General features: G+C 40.2%; 1 protein-coding gene across 2 annotated transcripts; it reads left to right on the top strand.

The window, feature by feature from the left end:
• The first annotated feature begins 7,546 nt into the window (after positions 1–7,546).
• On the top strand, positions 7,547–12,706 carry LOC146707135 (protein phosphatase 1 regulatory subunit 29-like). 2 transcript variants are annotated; one of them, XM_085460837.1, is made up of 5 exons: positions 7,547–7,998; positions 8,531–8,680; positions 9,407–10,398; positions 10,818–11,448; positions 11,581–12,706. In XM_085460837.1, the coding sequence occupies exons 1-5, from the start codon at positions 7,801–7,803 to the stop codon at positions 12,430–12,432; spliced, it is 2,823 nt and encodes a 940-aa protein (XP_085316963.1). In that variant the 5' UTR covers positions 7,547–7,800; the 3' UTR covers positions 12,433–12,706. The 2 variants fall into 2 exon arrangements, with proteins under 2 accessions (XP_085316963.1, XP_085316962.1); XM_085460836.1 differs by having other exon boundaries at positions 10,818–12,706.
• The last annotated feature ends 6,474 nt before the right edge of the window (positions 12,707–19,180 follow it).

Consider the following 19,180-nt stretch of genomic DNA (forward strand, 5'->3'; position numbering starts at 1 on the left):
GACCTTCAGGATGGTTGTCACCCTAAGAAGCTAACTAGCTGATCTTTGGACTGTTTGACTTGTGGATTACAGATTTTCTGAATTAATGGGGTTGCTTAGTTTGATTTGTGAAACACTGAAAAAAAAAAATCAATATTTGCATTCAGCAGTGTTTCCTTCTATCTGTGCTGTCACTTCTCTTCTGTATATCTGCCTTTCTTTCTTTCTCATTCGGTGGGATGACCTGATATGCAGGGTAGCTGTGCAGGGTACATGTCTTTCTTATTACTGTTCTCTCCTCAACTGTTGCTGCTTGGTTGGTGATTGATTTTCTGAACCTGTTTTTCTTTGTCCTCTCCTAAAGTCATTCAAAACACGCAGACCAGAAAAAGAATTCAGTGAAAAATTCACCAACACACAGACCAAACTGTGAAAACATTGTATCAACTTAGAATTTAAGATGTCAATATGTGATGCAGTGCTTATCCAACCTTTAGTCTAATCCAAAGTCTAGTCCATCCATGGTCTCAAACCAGCTAATTTATCTCTCTTTCTCCTCTTAAACCAACTTCCCTCTGATTGGTTGCTCCTTGCTAAAAGTGTCTAAATAGCAGGTTTATAGGGCAGCTGTGTGTTAGTCTAACATAATTATATTTAGCATATTTCTATCCCAGTGAGATCACAAAGAGCTATAGAACTTTTATGCCTTTGTTTTTCCTACTCATAGTGATTACTTGTTCAGTGTGTGTATTTTGACTGTGCATGCTGCCTGCTCTTTAGTCTGGTTTTGCACTCTGTAGTACCAGGTTTGTCCTGAATTATTTATATTCTTTTTACATGCATTGTACAATAATCCATTATATTCTATATCATTACATATTTGGAGTGTTGCTATCCTGTGAAGACAAAACACCCCAAAAAAGTAAATAAATTTAAAAATAACTTAAGTCCTTGATTAACGCTTTGGGGTCTAAGTTATTTTGAATTAATTAATTATTTTATTTTTATTTTTTGCTAAATATAATGAAAAATATCTCTGCTGATTTTAAAGGCTTGAGGACCGTCGAACTTGGGTAACTGGCGCTGTCTGTCTATTAAGTGGATTCAAGATACTTTTGAAAAAATGATGGTTAACCTTGAGACAGTCTGCCCACCAAACAATGCTTGGTGCAGTCTTGACCTGTTGAACTGGTTGGTAAGTTAGGACTTGACTATGTCCTAACTTGTGGGCATCAATATATTTTGTACTTGTAAATCAGTTTTGTAACCTCGCAAACCAAAATATCTGAAAGTGTTATGTTTCTGCATCCATAAATGAGAATTTGTTTGCGTGTAAAAATGATTTGTGTCTTTTTATAAAGCAAAAAACCTACGTGTAAAACTCTTCTTTCCCTCACTTGCGTGTGAGTTTCAACTTGCAAGTATAAATTTTGACCAGATACTTCTTCCTTTCAGCTGATTGGCCAGCACTGGTCCCGGGCCACCCATGACTTTGTGTTGAAGCAACACTAAAGTAATAATGGTATTTCTGACCATTGGTATATCAAGTCTTCATAATTTGAACAGCTACCGAAAGTTAAGGGACCAAGCTTATAAGATATAAACACCCAGCACGCCCCTGCGGGCGGTTTATCCTTCAAGCTCGGGTCCTCTACCAGAGGCCTGGGAGCTTGAGGGTCCTGCGCAGTATCTTAGCTGTTCCCAGGACTGCGCTCTTCTGGACAGAGATCTCCGATGTTGTTCCCGGGATCTGCTGGAGCCACTCGCCTAGCTTGGGAGTCACCGCACCTAGTGCTCCGATTACCACGGGGACCACCGTTACCTTCACCCTCCACATCCTCTCGAGCTCTTCTCTGAGCCCTTGGTATTTCTCCAGCTTCTCGTGTTCCTTCTTCCTGATATTGCTGTCATTCGGAACCGCTACATCGATCACTACGGCCATCTTCTTCTGTTTGTCTACCACCACTATGTCCGGTTGGTTAGCCACGACCATTTTGTCCGTCTGTATCTGGAAGTCCCACAGGATCTTAGCTCGGTCATTCTCCACCACCCTTGGGGGCATCTCCCATTTTGACCTCGGGACTTCCAGGTTATACTCGGCACAGATGTTCCTGTACACTATGCCGGCCACTTGGTTATGGCGTTCCATGTATGCCTTGCCTGCTAGCATCTTGCACCCTGCTGTTATGTGCTGGATTGTCTCTGGGGCATCTTTACACAGCCTGCACCTGGGGTCTTGCCTGGTGTGATAGACCCCAGCCTCTATGGATCTTGTGCTCAGAGCTTGTTCTTGTGCTGCCTTTCAGTCCAGCTTTGTCCAGCCACTGGTAGGATTTCTGGATATCAGCCACCTCCTCTATCTGCCGGTGGTACATACCGTGCAGGGGCCTGTCCTTCCATGATGGTTCCTCGTCTCCCTCCTCTTTCTTGGGTTTCTGCTGCCTGAGGTATTCACTGAGCACTCGGTCAGTTGGGGCCATCTTCCGAATATATATATATATATATATATATATATATATATATATATATATATATATACACATATACATACTATGGAATGCCCTTTAGGAAAATATTATATATATATATTCCAACCAAAGTCTGAATATATAGAATGAAACTTGAATATATAGAATGATCTTTTGAATATATAGAATGAAACTTGAATATATAGAATGATCTTCTGAATATATAGAATGAAACTTGAATATATAGAATGAAACTTGAATATATGGAATGATCTTTTGAATATATAGAATGAAACTTGAATATATAGAATGAAACTTGAATATATAGAATGATCTTTTGAATATATAGAATGAAACTTGAATATATAGAATGAAACTTGAATATATAGAATGATCTTTTGAATATATAGAATGAAACTTGAATATATAGAATGTATGAACCTCATTTTTAGAGATGATGTGTTTCTGAATTCTCTGCCTTTACAAAATGGCATCAGCTGAACAATTTCAGTACTTTTTAGAGCTTGACAACTGTTTTGCGACAGCTGTTCAAATTGCAAATTTCCATAGTCCACTAGTTGTATCCTGTGGTTGTACAGTGTTCGAACATTTACTGACAACATTTGAGATATGGCCATCCAACTAAACCCCAAGTCTCGCATATCAGTCAGCTCAGTAGCTGGTATGTTGTACCTAAAAGAGTTAGAAACAAAAGAAGAAATATGTTAACTTCTTTCTTATTTCTTGCATTCATTATCTTGTTTGCCATCTCTTGACTCTTTCAAGTGCCATACACATTATGAATGAATTTGTTTCCATTTTTATCACTTACCTTGACCTTCCTCTTTGAGATGTAGAATGATATAATGAGCCCATAACATGTGCTTCAGCTTCTGCTCGAAGTGTTAGCTCAGTTGACATCTCCATCATTGATTGATAAATTCCCTCAAGAAGTGTGCATAATCTTCTCCCAGAAACATTTTGTTGAACATTATTCATGAGCACTAGAAATGTTGCAATAATGAAAACGTGTTCTTCAAGGTGATGTAGTATAAATTCAAATTATTTCTACCATTTGCAATTTGAACAGCTGTCGCAAAACAGTTGTCAAGCTCTAAAAAGTACTGAAATAGTTCAGCTGATGCCATTTTGTAAAGGCAGAGAATTCAGAAACACATCATCTCTAAAAATGAGGTTCATACATTCTATATACAGTATTCAAGTTTCATTCTATATATTCAAGTTTCATTCTATATTTTCAAAAGATCATTCTATATATTCAAGCTTCATTCTATATATTCAAAAGATCATTCTATATATTCAAAAGATCATTCTATATATTCAAGTTTCATTCTATTTATTCAAGCTTCATTCTATATTTTCAAAAGATCATTCTATATATTCAAGTTTCATTCTATATTTTCAAAAGATCATTCTATATATTCAAGCTTCATTCTATATATTCAAAAGATCATTCTATATATTCAAGCTTCATTCTATATATTCAAGTTTCATTCTATATATTCAAGTTTCATTCTATATATTCAAAAGATCATTCTATATATTCAAGCTTCATTCTATATATTCAAGTTTCATTCTATATATTCAAGTTTCATTCTATATATTCAAAAGATCATACTATATATTCAGACTTTGGTTGGAATATATATATAATATTTTCCTAAAGGGCATTCCATATTAAAATATTATATATATATATTCCAACCAAAGTCTGAATGTATATATATATATATACATATACATATATATACATATATGTATATGTATATATATATATATGTATATGTATATAGGGCAGGGATAGCTCAGTAGGTAGAGTGGTTGCCCCATGATCGGAAGGTCGGGGGTTCGATTCCCCTTAACAGCTACCCTGAGGTACCCCTGAGCAAGGTACCGTCCCTACACACTGCTCCCCGGGCGCCCAATGGCTGCCCACTGCTTCACTGAGTGAATGGGTTAAATGCAGAGAGCAATTTCCCCACGGGGCACAATAATGTACACACTTCTTATCTTATCTTATATATATATATATGTGTGTGTGTGTGTGTGATATTTGTATATGTATAAAACACACAAGTTTTTTTCTGATCTTAGAGCAGTTAAAGCTAAGACAAGCTAGTGGCACGCTAGACAGAATGTAGTAGCAAGTTACTCAAAAAATTAATAAATAAATATATATTTAACCCTTGTGTGGTGTTCGTATTTTTGTTACTCAGCCAGTGTTCATGGGTCTGGTGGACCCACTAGAGTTTTGGCTTTCCAAATTAACACTATCAAACAATTTTATGTTAAATTACTCAACAGATGTTTACTTCATCCCAATTACAAGACATATGAACAGCAAACATGGTTAATTTTTTCCCTTTACCTTTGTTAGATCACATTTATGAATTAATGTGCTTCTCGTTTTTCTTTTATATAAAATGTTATAAATAAATCAGTTATAATCAAGTGGAGTGAGTGGAAAGACACAACACATTTACACGTGAAAAAATAATTAATTGTTTAATTTTTCTTTTGAAAAAAACTGAACACAGGTCTCACAGACCCGAACACCATACAAGGGTTAAAAGACATTAATTTTAAACAGCTGGTTAGCTCTTGGAGTCTGCCTAGTTCTAGCCGTTGTTACAGGGTGTTCATATTCACAGAGTCAGAAACGTCTTGGTGACCTGACATCATTAATTCTGTTTGTCAGATACAAAACTCTAATTAAAGCTCAGCTCTCATGGACAGTAATTAAAAACAATGAGAGCCCTGTTTGAAGAAGAAAAGAAGGTGGGAAACAAGGCTGTCACTCCCTTTGTTTTCTTGTTAAAATAAAACTGATGGCATGAATATCATGCAAGCAGTGAGGAGGGGAGGCGATAGCGCACAAAAGGTGTCAGGTTATGTTTTGGTGATGAAGTATATTCATTTGTATTTCTAGCTGAAAGGCAGGAGAGATAAGCAGGCTTAAAAACAAAGCAGACAGGAGAAAAAGCTGGGCAGAAAAGAGACAGGAAGTCAGATAACAGCAAATTTGGTTATAGGCAGAGATGGAGGGAGAGACACGAGACTAAACCGGACGATAAGACAGAATGGACTAGTGTGGTCATGATCATTACAGCATTATAAATTAAAACTACTGTGGAAGTTGTTGTTACGGGGCTCTGCAGTAAACAACTAGCTTTCAAGTGGATCCTGACTGACTAGACTTTCATGTTTTTCAGCACAGTAAATATCACGTCAGGCTACCAGTCATGTTGTATCAGATATGATGTGAATATGAGTTCCCAACGGGAGAAAAACAGCCTTACGGTAATCACAAGCATGACACACTCAGTTTTTTTTTAATTATTAAAAATTATTTTTCTAGCTTCTGAAATCTTCTTAAACTGCAGAATTGAGCCAGAGGCTTTGTCGGTCCATTCCATTAAAACCTAAGAGGAAAAAAAAAAGATCAGTATTGTGTCACTACATCGTATTGCCAGCCTTGGAGATGTTTTCAAAGAGCGAAGAGGGAAGCAGTTCAGGAACGGGATGAAAGAAGAAGGATGAGAATCTGTGTCAGTTTCAGCATGGCATGATGATCAATGTCCAAATCGTTGTTTGATGAATGATTCACTTTAGTTGCATCTTTTCATCGGGAAATGCAATGAAGTAAGGCTCACATACACACAAGTACAATCACTGAAATCAGGCACATCAAAGTCCAATCCATAACAGATGATTAATGAATGACTTTCATAATTACACTGTTGATGGGGATAACTAGCTGTTGTTTCGCAGTGGTTAAGTTGTACATTTCTTTTTTTTTTGTTTCCTTTTGTGTGTTTCATGCGCTCATGAGGATGACAGCAAGTCTGGGTCAAACGCAGGTTAAAGGCCTCTGGTGGAGGAATTGAAATGCCAATATCAATTTCACAGAATAATGTGAAGGGAAGCCTTTTCCCTGTGAGGCTAACTAAGATGTGCAAAGAGACAGATGATGAGAAAGAAAAGGAGGGAAGAACAGATTATCACAAACGGGCACTTGAACAGAAGCACCCAAATCTCTCTTCTGTTTCTCCTGGTTTACACCGTGTAAGTGCTTCACTTCCTTGAGACACATCAGATTCGCTTCATCTACTTGAGACAACCTAAAAACATAAATAAATATAAGTTTTTTTAAAAAGGACAAAGGGAAGTGTATTTGGAATTGAGCAAGTCTATTTATCAATTAGCCGTCATTCATGTTTTGGCTAGATAACTTTCCCCTGGGAGGAAATCAAAACTTTGAAAAATAATTAAAAGAGTTGCTGCTGTTTTGATGAGATACATAATATTTTACGCTGGATTAGAGCCTAAACCATGGTTAATCCCCAGAGAAAGGTAACTGGCTAAATGTCAGCTAGCATCCTGTTAAAACATGCAAATTACATCATCCCTTCTCTGTTTTTCACTTAGCCCATCTTTCTGTTTTTACCCCTGTAAAACCTCAGCTATTAAATTGTCATTGTTTCATCATATACCTTAGAGTTAAACTAATAGAACTGCAGCTGCGAGCTGGTGAGCCTTGTAAACAATGACAAAAACACATTAGACAACCGGCGTCGCTTTCATATTCTTGGCGATTTACATTTTTATTAGTCCATCATGATGTCTAAATGGAAGAACTTGCAGCTTCTTGTACTGTAGCACTGTTCATGACTATGAGTAATTACAGAGCGTAAAAAGTCTGGTTTCATTTGAAAAGTAATACTATATTTCTCTGGGCTTTATTAAGACTTAATGGAGTAATCATGGCAGTTAATGGATTTATTACTGTGGTGCATTACCTTGAAAAGATTGGGTAACATGGGTATTAGAGTCATACTTTAAAAAAAATGTATTCCTATACTTTAATAAGACCTGCACTCAGTTAATTCCAAACCATCTGGGGATATATGAACTGCATTAGAATTTTCTGCCTACTCTTAATCATTCTGTCATAAACGCTGTTAATTTTCCCTCTCCCTTCTTGTCTCCTCCTGTCTATGTTGTACAGGCATTCTACCTTTCGTCTGAGATCGAGCACGTCCTCGTTGGTTCTATCGAGTCATACGGTTTTACGGGGCCATGAGTAGCTGCTGGGTTGACAGTCTCCAAAACCCTTTGACATGGAACACCTAAAATGGGGACAGGACTTGCTGCCATGCTGCAACCTCAGCTCTAATTGTTGAGAAGGAAGCCTTTACATTAACTGCTCTGTCTATTTAAACTTGCCTCCCGATTTGCATCGGTTCCAGCGTTGAACTTGAACTGCTGCTCTATCCATCCTTTCCCCGACCCCCCTACCCTTCTACTGAGGTGGCACTCAGACATCCAAACCATGGCCAGCAGACTGTCCCCTCTCTCTCCAACCCTGTGTCTCTCGCTCCTGCTCCCTGCACTGTTGCTCCTCCACCTGTCTGGCACAGTGAAAGGGGATTGCTGGCTGATAGAGGGGGAAAAAGGTTACGTTTGGCTTGCTATCTGCAGTCAGAACCAGCCTCCATATGAGACCATCCCCCAGCACATCAACAGCACGGTCAGTATGACTATCTGCAGGCCAGTTGTGCTCTATCACTATAGCAACCTCTGCTGAACCTGTGCCTCCATGATGATGTTGACTAGAAAACAGTGATTCTAATGTTCTTACACTCAGTGTAATGGTCATTGTAAACTATGTGAATGTGAAGGCTGTTTTATGTCTGTTCCCTAAATATAGTTGGTATTGTAATGTACTCAAATGTATGATGTCACTGACATCTTATAATGAAAGCAACATATATTTTAGTTGGCGTAACACTGCACAATTGCCAGTGTAAGTGATTAAAACGAGACAACGTAATATGAAGATATTTTACCTAACTGAGATAGCATAAAGACCTACATAATCTAGATGTTTCAGAAGCAGTGTACAAGAGCTTACAAATGCGCTGTGATTACTGGGGAATGCGACGTGTAACTGGGGAAATTTCTCATTAAGCAAAAACGTAGGTTCCAATATGCTTCTGTCTTTTTAGGTCTTCCCCTTATAACAGAAAAAGTAAAGTGAACTGTTGTCTTGTCTCTCTTAGGTGCATGACCTGAGGCTGAATGAGAATAAACTTAAGGCCGTGCTCTTTACCTCCATGTACCGCTTTACAAACCTTACTGACCTCAATCTAACCAAGAATGAAATCAGCTACATTGAAGATGGCGCCTTTGCTGGACAGGCCAACCTACAGGTCTGAAGCCAAAAGTGAAACTGCTTTTACTGTCTCTCTTTTTTTAAACTTTATTTCTTCACCTGTACATAAGGAAATAATAGACGTTCCTTAAGACTTCCGGAAAGTTCTCTTATATTCCTGCAAAAGTGGATGAAAAATGAGTAAAGTCTTTAACCTCCTAGGACCTGGCGTCCACATATGTGGACATCACATTTTGGGTTATTTAGACCAAAATACTCAATTTTGCTCTACAAGGGCCTGATATCCACTTACGAGGACATTATACTGCAACTGCTCTATCGAAATTTTAAATAAATATCCTCATATGTGGCTCTCATTTTTCTTAAAAAAAAAAATTAGGTAAAAAAAGAAAAAACTGGTAATTCTTTGTTTTTACATTCATCAGGTCCCAATATCCCCAAATATCAAAGAGAAATTAAAAATGCATGACGTGGAAGAGTTCAGGTCTTAGGAGGTTAAATATGAATCCCATTTAGACCATGCTAAATGTAAGTGTTAACAGCAAATGAATCTGTGAATTTCTTGTGTATATCATTTCAGATGTTTGTCCGGTTGAATCACTCATGTCTTAACACTTGGTTAGATAATGCAGCAAAATGTTCCCAAATTGTTTCAGCTTAAACTGTGTTCTGACATCCTCTACAGAAAAGCAACAACCAATTAATGAAAATGTGGTGAACAACTGAGCATATTTTTTAACAGCCGATTGTCTCCTTGACCCAGGTTCTTCAACTGGGCTACAACAAACTAACCAACCTGACTGAGGGCATGTTGAGAGGTCTGGGTCGAATGCAGTGCCTCTTCTTGCAACACAACCTCATTGAGGTCATTGCCACCAATGCCTTCTGGGAGTGTCCCAACCTCAACAGCCTAGACTTATCTTCCAACAAGTTGGCCCGTCTTGACCCATCTACTTTAACGGTTCTCAGCAGACTGACAGTATGTGAACTAGGTGGAAACCCGTTCCACTGTGGCTGCGAGCTTTACAGTTTTCTCACTTGGCTGGATGAGTTTAACAATGTCACCCGCACCTATGACCGTCTCCAGTGTGAAACACCTCCAGAAATGACTGGCTATCCACTCTTGAGTCCCGGGTATGGAAATGGAAGAAATGCTCGAAACATATTATTATCAATGTGTCGTGATGGTGTGATAATTCCAGGGATGACCTCTCAGATGCCAGATCAAGATGGCTCAGGGATGGGTTTGGACCAAGATCAAGGTGTGTACCATCAGCCAACCACCTCATCCACTGCTGACCCTATCTATAACCCTCAAATTTCTATGAAGCTTCAAACAGTTGCTCCGTACACAGCTTCACTAATAGTCAAGATCCCACATCCCTACAGTAAGATGTATGTTCTCTCCCGGTATAACAACACTTCTCTTGAAGAGGACATATCCCTCAAGTCAAGCAAAGCCACCATAACTTTGAAGGGGCTGAAACCACAGTCCAATTACACCTGTTGTGTGGCTTCTGTAAGGAAGTCTCAAAAGTACAACCACACCTGCATGTCTTTTACCACACGAGCTACTGGACCACTGGACCACCAAACGAATCCTTCAACAACAACCCACTACATCATGACCATCCTGGGATGTCTGTTTGGCATGGTCATTGTTCTTGGATTTGTCTATTACTGTCTGAGGCGCCGACGCATCCAGGAAGAGAAGGAAAAAGCAATTAGTGTGAAGAAAACAATTTTGGAAATGAGGTATGAGACAGTGCATGTTTGTTAATCAAAGTTTTGGGGATCACAATAGAATCTTCTGTCATGCATCTTTGGATGTTGTAGCCAAAAACTGACATGACTATGTCCTGTGGGTGTAATTGACTTCTTTGGAACAATTTATTATTTCATTATCTCTTCATTAGTTGTTTTGCTGCAGTGCATTTCTTTTTGAATTTATGAAAGACCTCATTTATTCTAACTGCAAGCAATGGCTTAAAAAAATCAGTCATACTCTTTATCGAGTCTTTAGGTCATTTTTATAATTCTTTAAGCTTTAATTAAAAAAGCAAGGATTTTGTCATCTTAGGCCATCACTGAAGGGAAACCAGTTTTTAGAAAAGGTACGCAATATGGAAACAGAGTATTGTTTGTTTAAAAGTAAATCTGACCTTTTTTTTTAGGTATGGCCCAGAAGCAGCTGCAGCTGTAGTCAATGACCCAAATGCCATGCAGCGTCTTCAGGAGCAGGCTCACCACCAGCATCACCATTTAGGCGGTGCAGGAGCCAAGCTGCCCCAATCTGCCTCCTCTAGCACAGGCATGCTTCACGGTTCAGCCAACACCAGTTCTTCCCGCCTCTCCACCTTGCCACAGGTGGAAAAAATGGCCACTGCCTTCTCTGAGGCTATGGGTGGCAAGGGTAACTACATGGATATAAGGACAACGGGAATGGCAGGGGAAGGCAGGGAGGCAGTGATGGCAGCTGGAGGAGCAGGGCCAGGAGGGGAAGTAGTTGTGGATATGCGAGGTGGGGCTGAGAATGGGACGGAGGCTGGGGAGGATTCAGATGATGACGGTCGTGGCTCAGCATCAGAGATCTCCACCATTGCTAAGGAGGTCGATAAGGTGAACCAGATTATCAACAACTGCATTGATGCCCTGAAGCTGGATGCCTCAGCTAATGCTGTGACCACAGCTGACAATACCAGTTCTGTGTCCTCCCAGCCTCCTTGCATAGCATCGCTCCCGCGCAACCTTCTCCCCCTCTCTCCAGGTCACCCTGGAGATCAGATCATGGCTTCCTCTCCAAAGGTGCACCCTAAGCCTCACCTTCAACCTCATCCACAACCTCATCCTCAGCCAATTCCTCAACCACATCCTCAGCCACATCCTCAGTCCCATTCTCAGCCCCATTCTCAGCCTCATCCACAGCTCCATCAACAGCCTCACCCGCCTTCAATGGCCCCAGTGCCCCTGGTCATGCCCTTATCTGAGCGGCCTGGTATCAGCGGGGGTGGATTTCTCTCCCCTCCTTACCGTGATCCACCCCCAGCCAATGCAGTGCGGCCCCTTCAGAGGCAACTGAGCGCAGACACTGCTGTGGTTAAGAACCGCTGTGGTCCCCCTTCTGCAGGCTCTGCCAAGAACACAAGAGTGTATAGTGTAGACATCCCTGAGCAGCGCAGTGACCCTCCCAAGTACCCAGGAGAAAAGGGTAGCCCCGTGGGTTGTGTTGGAGCGGGAGGAAGTGGAGGAGGTGGTGGAATAGGAGGCTGTAACGGAAATGGAATGGGAAATATTAATGGCGGAGGCCTGAGCTTAAATGGGGGAGGAATGGGATGTAATAGTGGGAATGGAGGTGGCGCTGTAAGCTCTGGACAGCAGCAACAGCAGCACTTGGAAGTTCAGCCAGACTATCATAGCTCTGAGCACCGCCACTCCTTTCCTGCACTCTACTATGAGGGTGGCAATGAATCGCCTTCACCATCCCAAAAGGCTTCGTTTCTCAAGCCACTTGGGCGCACCAAGAGGGATGCCACATCCACCTACTCCCAGCTCTCACCTTCTCGTCACCACAACTACAACTCTGGCTACTCTTCCAGTCCAGAGTACTCATCTGAGAGCACACTGCGAATCTGGGAGCGATTCCGACCTTACAAGAAAAGCCCTAGAGAGGAAGCATCCTATATAGCAGCAGGGCATGCTCTGCGCAAGAAGGTGCAGTTTGCCAAGGACGAGGACCTTCATGATATTTTGGACTACTGGAAAGGTGTTTCCGCCCAGCAGAAGCTGTGAGCTGGGGAGCAAAGCTTATGTCCTAAGGGAGATTGTGGAATGAATGCCAACAGCAGACTACTGAAGAGGAACATATTAAGGTAGCAAGACAGATAATGTTTCCTCAGAGGTGTCTAGCGACACAGGTCATTCAGGCGCCTGTTCAAGAATTAAAGAGGTATTCTCCTGGTGATTTTTAAAAATTGATTTTGTGAAAATCCATTGACATTTTCAGAGGCTATTTCCAAGGTTCTCCTCTGTCTTCACCTCAACACGAATGATTTTTAACGAGAATCCTGCCTCACCCTGGGCACTTTGGTCCTTTCAGGCTTCACAGACCTGTTGACTAATCACTAATGATCAAAGGCGAGGTGATGACAAGCAAACGTCTTCTACCTCACTGCTGGCAAACTGGAGCTCAGCTATCTCCCCAGAAACAGCACCCATCATGACTTAAGCGCCATCTGTTTTTTCTCTAATCCCATCAAGCCGTTATTCACAAAACAATCATTCCATGGCACGGCAGTACCTGCTGTCCTATAGAAACATCATTTAGGATGGTAATGAGGAAGCAGGGTGAAGAATTAGGTGTGTTTTGTTTTAGAAAAGCCTGAATCTCCCTCTTTAGGGAAGACATTAAATGATACTTATCAGGTTAATTGTTCTTCCTGGCGATTAGCCGGTGTGAGAATAGTTCAGGAACGCTTTGTGTTGCGCACACTCATTGATTTGAAGCACCTACAAACAGATGTTCAGTAGTGTATGGACATGCACGTACAGTTTCTGCATGCTTGAGTGATTACTTGTGTGTGAAAGAGTAAAGTTCTGGTTGTCGGTGAGTCGTTTATTATTCTCAAGCTCACCCAAGGTAGCAAAGCCTGTACAGCTAATATATGGATAACAACAAAGTCAGGAAGTTATGAGTGAATGTGAGTGAGTACATAACTGTGTATTGTCTGTTGAGATAGCATGAAGACCCACAGGCATTTTTGTCCCATAGTCCATTTCTTATTTACAGTTGTAGCATATTTCTTTTCATAAGGGAAGTTATGAGATGAAAAATTTACATTTCAATAGTCCAAGTCTTGCAGAAATTACTTTAGGTTGAGTTATGCAGGTTTACAGGACAGCCATTAGCTCCTATATTAAAGAAAATGGTAATCATGTTTAGGAATAGAGGCAAACTAAGAATAAGTAAGGGTTTACTGTAGCAGCATCTCATTTTTAACAATTTCCCCATTATGCAGACAGACTTCAGTGTATTGTCAGTTGCCTTTGAATCAACTGAATGCAAGGAACCCTAAAAACAAAAAAGTGAAATGCTTCCACTACTACAAATTAAGATGAAATGAATAATACGCAGGGTGAAGACCCTAGGGATGTACTCTGACGCTACACTATATATGACCACCTTGTGCTCTGGGTGGAAGCTGGTAGCTCGCTAGACCTGGACCAAAGTGCCCTTGGGAGGTATGACTTTACAGGTTTCCATTATAATCTTTTCCATTGTGGTCAGCAAAGTATAAAGAAAACAAAGGAAAGTTACAGCCTTGGTTTATTTAGGATTAGGGTTTAAAACTATGGTTAATACAATGAAAATGGATTAGAGGAGCAAGGCTTGGGACTGTTGTGGACTAAACAAGAGACCTTGAGCATTTTTATTTAATTTTCTGCCCAAATTCCTATTACAAGCTATAAATTCTTAAAATGCAAATATAACTCATTTCCCTCTGTTTTTCTGCCAACTCTGTCCAACTTAATGGGATAAATTAATGACAAATTTTTGAAGGCTGATGTTGTATCATCATCTGAGGTCAGAAGGCTCTGCTGATATTATTAACTCTGCAGGATTCAGAGCTTGACTGAAATTAATAACAGATAGCCTTGTTTCGCTGTCTGTCTACCCATTTTTTATTTATATAATGTCTCATCACTTTGCATTTCCCTCCATTTTTTGCAGGCAGGAATGATAGTCAGACACTGGCGTGAAAAACAAAAAGTCATTCACCTTCACTTGTGCAGGTGAAGGTGAAATTAGGCTATAACCTTCTGGGCTATGTTCTTTCTGCTTTGAGTATGATTGGTCTGGATTGGCCTGTTTGCAAGGCATGCAAGTAATGCATTCTTATTTGATTTTCCACAGGATTTAATCTGATGTTATTGTTTTGATAGGCCTTGAATCAAGCCACCATTGACAGTGTGAGTTTGATGGGGCATTTATTTACTCTTTCACCTATAAAATGTACGTCTAAAGAATAGGCAGAGTCGCAAAGGTCAGCGCAAATGACCCCAAATCTGCTGTGAGAAATAGAAATGATCATGTTTAAAAGCAGTTGGGACATGTCATTTTATTAGATTTTTTAACACTGCACTTTGTTCTGCATAAATTGTCCCATCCAAATATGTTATAATTTGCCACCCTTTGTCACTAAAAGAAATGTCTGATTGTAATATATTTAATTTGTCTGAATGAAAATCACCTTCACTTCCACTGCAGCAGTGTGATGGCACAATCTCTCAAAACCTGGACCAAAAAAACCAAAACAAAGACAAGTCAGAGAATGTTTTTGCTTTTGATATTCTATTATTTTGAGTAATAACTGGCATTTCTATGTCATCTGTGGCAGTCAGTGCAATAGACCCACTGGTGTTTGCAATGGGATGTCAGCAGAATGTCATTACTTTATCATTAGATCAATAGAACCTAATTTGGGCGAGTGGTAGCGCATAAAAAATCCACAGTGTGAATTCCCTTGGGCACTCAGTTGGACCGTGTCCATTTTTTATAAAGTGCCTAGTGTTCTATTTTTGCCTTTTGTTCAAGTTTTACTGGCAGCTCCCCTATTTGTAACGTACAAAAGGAATCACCAATCAATTAGTTTTAAATTAGTACCACAGGCTATGCAGGGGTAGAAGCTTTTTAAAAAAATAATGGCTTAACTTGGAAGAAGAAGGGGAATCGAGCTGAGGTTACCCTCACGTACCCCGAAGGCATTTCTTTAGATGTAAGGAATAACATTAGCTCAGTTATTCATGGAATTATTCATAGTTTCCAATTTGCCATACGTCACACCATTACCAAGACCATCACTCACTTTTGTCCACCAGTCCAGTGTTTATTTAAATCTATAAAATTACTCTTTAACCAAGCTGTTCTCCAAGCAGACTTTTTCCTCTGCCCCGGAGAGGAGTTCATACATGGTGACCAAGCTTTGCTCTTCTTTACTTCCACTGGTTGATACTGACAAATGTACAGATTCTATAACCTGGGATTTGATAGAGTGCATCTTCTTTCCAGTCTGTGTACTTAACCATGGTCATGTATGAAATCGTAGGCCTTCAGAAGTTAAAGGTAACAGGGAACAATTGAGAAAGCACAGCTTGTGGCAGTCTCACAAGTCAAACTACCTTTACCCAGAGGAGAGGAATTCAAGAGTACAATTAAACTGGTAATCAGGCATTGTGTATGCTCTGAACAAAAATAATTCGCTAGGCTTCTTTTTTTTTGTGCCACAAAACTGGCATTAACATCACGATTCTAGTCCTGGTACTTTGGGTTGAATGGGTCTGGTCTAAAAGCTTTTTATTAAGTTATAAACTAGAAGGATAGTTTCTATATGCCTCAAACAAATTCACGGTGGTTTCTAGACAATATCACTGGCTGCCTCGGGGAGTCATTGCTGCGCAAGTTTGGCTTCTTATTTCAGTTTCGTAAGTTTCTGAAGTTCAGGCTTATTGAAAAACACAAATCAATAGTCATGGAAAATCACAGAACAACCCTGCTCATTTCCTCCCTTTGGAGTTGTAGTTGTTCTAAATGTGAACCTCAGGCACAGAAACCAATGGGTTGCAATGGTTCCCAGGGAATGGAGACGAGGTCTCTTTGCTCCTTTTTAATTAAACTTATGAATCCATAGGATGAAGTCTGCAGTGGAAACACTGGCTTTGTATTAATGCTGTAAACATTAAAACACTATACAGATAGCGTCTGGCTGAAGTAAACTCAGAAGAATTCCTCCCTCTATCCCTTTTTGCCTATTTTTCCTTTACCATTAACAAGGTAATGGACCACAGAAGCCTATGCTGCAAATATAACTTTTTGCCCGTTCTCCTTGAGTTTAATATCACTGTAGAAAATGGGAGTCTTGGGTGAGAAGTATGTGCTACAGGAAGTGTAACGTCCTGACAATTTAATCTCTTAACCTATCTTGGCACATTTATCTGCATTCTGCTAAACAAAGTAATCAATTTATGTTGTAAACATGTAAAATATGATACATTTTTAGATCAGATTACATTTCAGAAGCCACAGTTTGGTGCAATTTGAAGACGTGCATTTTTTGTGTTAAAGCGTGACACGATGGGACAGTCTTGCTTTCCCGGGCCAGGTTTAATTTACTGTTCATTCTGAGCTCTCCCTCCCTCCCTGCTGCTCTTGGAGATATTTTTTTCAGCTATGCTTTAATTTCTGTATTTGTTTATTTTACTTCAGAGTTTTCAACATACTGATCTAAGGACCTGTATTATAGGACCTGTAATAATGGAAAAGCAGTTATCAGCAGGTCAGTGCTATTCTCATTTTATCCACACTACGTGTTATGTTTGGGTTAAACCAAGTACAGACAGTGCTGTTGTACTTGGAGTTTGAGTTTTCATGGATTGTGATGAATACTAATTGATAGGCAGAGCCAAAGGTCCTCCAGTCTCACCACAGACTATTTAGAAGCTGAAGGGAACGAACCACAATCTGGTAAATCAAGTGATCTGTTGCGGAAGCTTAAGAAGTTTCTGAAGGCAATTTTCTTAGACTTGGAGAAGCTCCAACTTTCAAGAAGCACAGACTTTCAGTTAAAGTGTTTGGTGCAGTTCACCATTGGTTTTGCTAGGTTATCAGCCAAGCTAGCAGTTACCTGAGAGCTAATGAGGAATTCACTGTGGTTTTCAGTCTATCTGATTGCATCCAGAAACATTGTATTCTGCTCCTGCTGGAAATCAAAAGTGAACCAAGAAGTTTCAGACTATTTGACATTCCTAAGTTTGTCTGGTGATGCCAGGCTAGTTTTCTACCCTGGATGGTCATACTTACATTAACTATCATTTCTGATCTCTGCCAAATAACAGTCACTTCTGCCCCCCCCCCCCCCCTTCCCCCATTTGAAAAACACCATTTCACACCCCTTTCAGAGGTGTCAGACTAATTAACTACTTTCAACACTTTAAATTTTAAGCACTGTGAAACTATATTGCTTACTGGCACTGAGAAAGAAGCTCTGTGACTTGTCTGTATCAAACTAGAGGCTTGATAACAAGTCCAAACCCCCGAAGAACCCCGAGTTGACTTTTGTCTTTGGCTATTTGACTGGCTCCACAGAGGAAGCAGGACTGTGATTTTAAAAATGTCTGTCTGCTGTTGAAGTTGAGTCGTCAGTTGGTTGATTTATTTGTGGGTTGACGGTAGATCCGCTGACCTTTCGGCTCACTGTCAACCGAACAAGAGAGACTGACGGAGGGAGTTGCCTCGTGAAACCAACACGCAACAAAAACAGAAGAGTTTTTTTTACCGGTGGCCAACTGTGACAAACACACACTCTTACACAACTCCACAAAACACACAAACGCTAATGTAGAGAATCAATGAATATACTGTACGTGTTTGAATAGTTTAGAGTAACACTTTATGGACATAAAATGTAAGAACACACACTACATACACCTTCCCACACGTGAGCATATATACCTACACACATTTGTATACGAAAACACCTTGGCGCACACACACACACACACACACACACACACACACACACACACACACACACACACACACACACACACAGAGAGACCATATTCACACTTGCCTACACAAAACATGGACTGAATATATTTCTATCCACGTTTACAGACACATATGGTCTTAAAAGTGCCAAAACGGCGAGTTTTATATGCAGATGGAGTGGAACCAAACATCTGTAGAAATGAACTCAGTGTCTTTACAGGCCTAAGAGCCCGAGTGTCTGTTTTTGTTTCTGTATTTACCTCCCTGTATAATTGGTGTTTCTTTTCTGCACTGTTCCTGTTTTCACTGTTGTAATTCTCATACTCTGTTCCAGTCTGTACTTCCTGTAGAATGAAATCACTTACTGTGAATGTTATGTTGAGTTCTCATGGGTCCTTCTGATCTGTCCCGCTTTAAAATGAATAGTTGTAGCAGTGACATATGTTTAATCACAGATTTTCTCACACCTGCAGAAGCCCTCCTGCTCTGCAGACACAGATCAAATGAGAGCACAAAATATCACCACAGTTATTGTACGTGTGAAAAAGTAGGGTTTGATTCACCTTTGGACAATCAAAGTCTCTCTCTCTCTCTCACACACACACACACACACACACACACACACACACACACACACACACACACACAGAGCCGTGTAGAAGAGCTGATAATATGCCTGTCACGCTGAAGCTTTCATCACCGCTGGGCTTTTGAAGGACCTTGTTTCTCAGTTTTTAAATCGAGGCAGTCAACTTCAGGAAGACAGCACTGCTCTGCTACTGGAATGAACATTGCCACAAAATTTGTAGGCACTAAAGATAAATTAGAGATGCTTAAAAAAATTTCATATAATCCAAAGTGTTGTACAAGGCAGGGGGTTCAAGTCAATATTTAGTGTGATCACCTTTGTTCTTTAAACTGGCACAGATGTTTGTTACACTTCTTTAGTGTACTCGGCTGGTAGGTCCCCCAAAGCATCTTTGAGAACTTGCC

Source organism: Copadichromis virginalis, linkage group LG6 (genome assembly GCF_057382275.1).
Source record: "Copadichromis virginalis isolate Kocher_CV1m ecotype Utaka linkage group LG6, C_Virginalis_male_GT1.1, whole genome shotgun sequence".
Classification (NCBI taxonomy): Eukaryota; Metazoa; Chordata; class Actinopteri; order Cichliformes; family Cichlidae; genus Copadichromis; species Copadichromis virginalis.

Bases quoted from the DNA above. Each gene is read 5' to 3' on its own strand.
- LOC146707135 (XM_085460836.1), top strand. From the start codon at position 7,801: ATGGCCAGCAGACTGTCCCCTCTCTCTCCAACCCTGTGTCTCTCGCTC. The intron at 7,999-8,530 runs GTCAGTATGACT...TGTCTCTCTTAG, and splicing joins CCCAGCACATCAACAGCACG to GTGCATGACCTGAGGCTGAA. The intron at 10,399-10,817 runs GTATGAGACAGT...CTTTTTTTTTAG, and splicing joins AAAACAATTTTGGAAATGAG to GTATGGCCCAGAAGCAGCTG.